The 3,911-nt window shown below is 44.5% G+C and overlaps 1 protein-coding gene across 1 annotated transcript in view; it reads left to right on the plus strand.

Moving 5' to 3' along the window:
- Window positions 1-1,055: 1,055 nt before the first annotated feature.
- Window positions 1,056-3,911, plus strand: part of DLGAP2 (DLG associated protein 2) — a 162,946-nt gene continuing 160,090 nt past the window's right edge. Inside the window, exon 1 of the mRNA XM_019537482.1 lies at window positions 1,056-2,125. Within this exon, the coding sequence (XP_019393027.1) occupies window positions 1,124-2,125 (1,002 nt within the window). The 5' untranslated portion in view covers window positions 1,056-1,123. The remainder of the gene's footprint in view (window positions 2,126-3,911) is intronic.

The raw sequence follows: 3,911 nt of genomic DNA on the forward strand, positions 1-3,911 counted from the left end.
AAGATCTGAGGGACAAGCTTTCAGGCATCAAGGGCCCATCCTCAGGTCTGAAAAAGAGGCAAATGCAGGCGAGCTAAAATCAGTTGGGAAGTATATGTCACTGGGTAGTCAGGCTTCTTTCTTCTTCATGTTGTATATTTTCCATTTTAAATGACAAATTTCAGTATCTTCCATGTTATAGAATGCTTGGGGTATTGTTGCAGCTGTGGTGGTTTAAACAGGTCTTGTAGCCCTATGCTTGGTCTGGTAAAAACAAAGAATTTAAAATATAAAATGAATAATTAATAATCAAAAACCAAAATCTTTGCCTCTTGTTTATTACTTGCAGTTCACCTTTACATATGGTTATGAAAAGCAAATTTTGGGATCTGGAGCTTCTATTCACTTAAACAAAATATGAATTTCAGTTCATGATAAAACAACATTAATTTCAAGGAATAATAGTTTATAAAGTTTAGATCAGGAGTAGGCAACCTCCAGCATGGGTGTTGGAGCATGGCACACAAAGGCATTTTGCTTGGCATGCGGGCCTTTGGGTGGACGGCAGGGAAGGTGCTAGGGCTGTGCTGCCAGAACAAGGATTGGTCCTCTTGTGGCTCCCCTACCATCTGCCCCTGGCACATCAACATCTTACAAGTTCGGGTTGTGGGTGCTTTTGGCACTCTGCCCAAAAATGTTGCCGACCCCTGGTTTAGATCCTCAAAAAGAGGAAAAATATGTCTCTTTGGTGATTAGTCATAAAACTTGAGAATTCTAAATATCAAATAATCAGTTATACTGAATGTATTGTTTGAATGCCTTTATGTAATGAATAAATTTATAGAGTTCTGGTTCTGTTTGTTATAACTTGCAGATAGGGAAAACGGCTAAATTCATGACATAAATTGCCTATCACATAACTGAATCAATCTTCATATATAAAATGAAGTTCCTTGAATGATATCTGGGACCTTTCATTGAGTATATAATCCATTATATTAAAATATATTTTTACTTTTAAAATGAACATTTTAACTGGTTGTTATAATACTAGTATTTGTGCATTCTGTCAACAGATCAGCAGTACTCATGGTCACCTTCTCAGCACTTCAATGAAGAAAGATACTCTCCTGCTCCGAGGAACATGAAAGGATTATCTGGTAGTCGGAACCAACCACAGTTATGTTCTGCTCATACTTGTGGCTTAGCATCCCCTGAAGATTGTGAGCACACCCACGATCATATCCACCATGGGCAGGAGCCAAGGCAATCATATCTTCTTAGCCCCACGGAGAGCTGTCCGATGGACCACCATCGCTGCTCACCGCGAAGCTCCATCCATTCTGAATGCATGATGATGCCCATGGTAATGGGAGATCACATGTCTAGTAGCACTTTTCCCAGAATGCACTACAGCTCACATTACGATACTAGGGACGATTGCGCCATGTCTCATGCTAACACTAAGATTAACCGAATCCCTGCAAATCTCTTGGATCAATTTGAGAAACAACTTCCTCTCCACAAGGATGGGTTTCACACTTTACAATATCAGAGGACCTCAACAGCTGCTGAACAACGCAGTGAAAGCCCAGGAAGAATACGCCATCTTGTTCATTCAGTCCAGAAACTGTTCACTAAGTCTCATTCTTTGGAAGGATCATCCAAAGGCAATGTCAACGGGACAAAGGGCGACAGTCGAGGGGACGATCATCATCATGGACATCATTCCAAGCATAGCAAAAGGAGTAAAAGTAAGGAGCGAAAACCAGAAAGCAAACATAAATCTGGAATGAGTAGCTGGTGGAGTTCTGATGATAATTTGGACAGTGATAGCACTTACCGAACACCCAGTGTGATAAATAGGCATCATGCAGATCATATCTCGCACTGCTACCCTGAAGCTCTCCAGGGGCACTTTGGGGATCTCTCATTAAAGACTTCCAAAAGTAACAATGATGTGAAATGTTCAGCTTGTGAAGGGCTGGCAATGACCCCTGATGGTAAATATATGAAAAGGAGTTCTTGGTCTACACTTACAGTAAGTCAGGCGAAAGAAGCTTATCGTAAGTCATCACTTAACCTCGATAAGCCACTGGTTCATCAGGAAATCAAACCTTCCTTGAGGCCATGCCATTACCTTCAGGTAAGAGCCAGATTTGCTTAATATTTGTAATACAGAAATTAACTAGTTACAGTTTATGACAAAAAGTCATTATAAGAATATGGAAGTGCTCTGCAAATTTCTTAAAGGTCATGAGTGCTTTTTTACATAGCGTACGTACATAGGAAATGTTGGACTTAACTAACAGGATTCATATTGAAAAATGAATAAAATTGGTATCATCTAAATTTAATGACCATGCTTTTGGTATCTGGATTTGTGGTGCATTCATCTTGATGAGAAGTCTGTATCTTAGGTCACAGGAAGGAGCACTACACACTGAAGTTTGTGGCTAGAACAAATGCATTGAATGCAGTTATTAATGAAAGATTGTAAGCCAGTCAGGGTGAAATCTTGAGATCTTTTTCCCTTTCTCCTTCTTTACTGTCACTTCCAAATCTTTCCATAGTCTTTGTAAATTCACAAAGGCCAGTTACATCGATAGCCTTAGTCCTTTTATGTTATCTCATTAATACAGATTGGGGACCCTTCCCCAGATCAGGATCCTCCTTGGGTAATAGGCTGGGAGCTTTGCTTCACTGCTCCCTTTCTGTTCTGGACCAGTGTTGGAGAGCAGTGGGGCAAAGCCCCCAGTGTGCTCCTCACTCAAGGGACTCCAAGATAAGAACCAGGCAGGTGGCTTGCAGTGATGTCTGTTTGGTAGGGCTGTGTGAAGCTTTGCTCCCTGATTCGATTTGGCAGAGATTTGGCCTGATTTGGTGGCCAAATCTCTGAATCATATCAGGAGACCCTTTAATCTCAAATAGAACCAGAACCCTCCAAATTGATGTGGAGAGATCCAGAAGGATTTGGTGATTTGGACACAGACACAGCTTTAAATATTGTTCTGCATACCTCAAGGTAGCACGTGGCTCATCAATGCTGTGATGGTGGAGTGGATGGAGCATCCCACAGGAGTGCAGGGGGCTCCCCAGCACACTTGGCAGCAGACCCAGAAGTGGAACAAAAGCACTTCTGGTCCACTTCCATGTCCTCCAGGGAGAGCGTGGAGGCCCCCCGGACCCCTCCTGGCTTGGTAACTGGTGCCTTCTGGGTCTAGGGGTGCACCCGGGGTCCTCCCGTGGCTGATGGTCAAGCTGGGGAGGAGGGGAGGAGGGCCCGCAGCATGCTCCCTGGCAGACCCAGAAGTGGACTAAAAGTACTTCTGGTCCACTTCTGGGTTCACCACTGAGCACATGGGAGGGGCCCCCCATGCTCCTGTGGGATGCTTGATCCACCCCAGCATCACAGCATTCACAAGCCACGCCTGGTACCTTGAGGTATGTAGAAAACCATTTAAAGCTGTGTCCATGTCCAAATCGCTGTTTCTCCGAATCAGCATTGAATCTTCAAATTCGGAGCCAGCCAAATCGAATCAGGGACAGTGATCTGAAACAACTAATTGCATCACTGTCCCCAGTTAGGGCTGAATCCGAATCGAATACGGCCCATTTCACACACCCGTGCCGATTGGCTACTGGTGCCCAAGCAGACAAAGCAGTGTGGCAAAGCCCACTACCTACTTCTCACACCAGGGTTCCTGGAATGTGAAGAGCTGGCAGGGAGCAGGTGGCAGCTCATCCTCCCCTTCCCTCTAGGTCTAAGGATTAGGGGGTGGAGCTACCCCCATGACTTCTCCAGACCAGTGTGATCCATGTCTTGAGAAGGTTTTCATATCTTGGAGACTGTGAGGGGGTGGCGGCTAGGGGCGGCCATGAGCTCCCTAGCGCCGCCTACCGTCACGTTAGGGTGACGTAGCACCCTCAGA

Source organism: Crocodylus porosus, unplaced genomic scaffold, assembly GCF_001723895.1.
Source record: "Crocodylus porosus isolate Cpor-Errol unplaced genomic scaffold, CroPor_comp1, whole genome shotgun sequence".
NCBI classification, from domain to species: Eukaryota; Metazoa; Chordata; order Crocodylia; family Crocodylidae; genus Crocodylus; species Crocodylus porosus.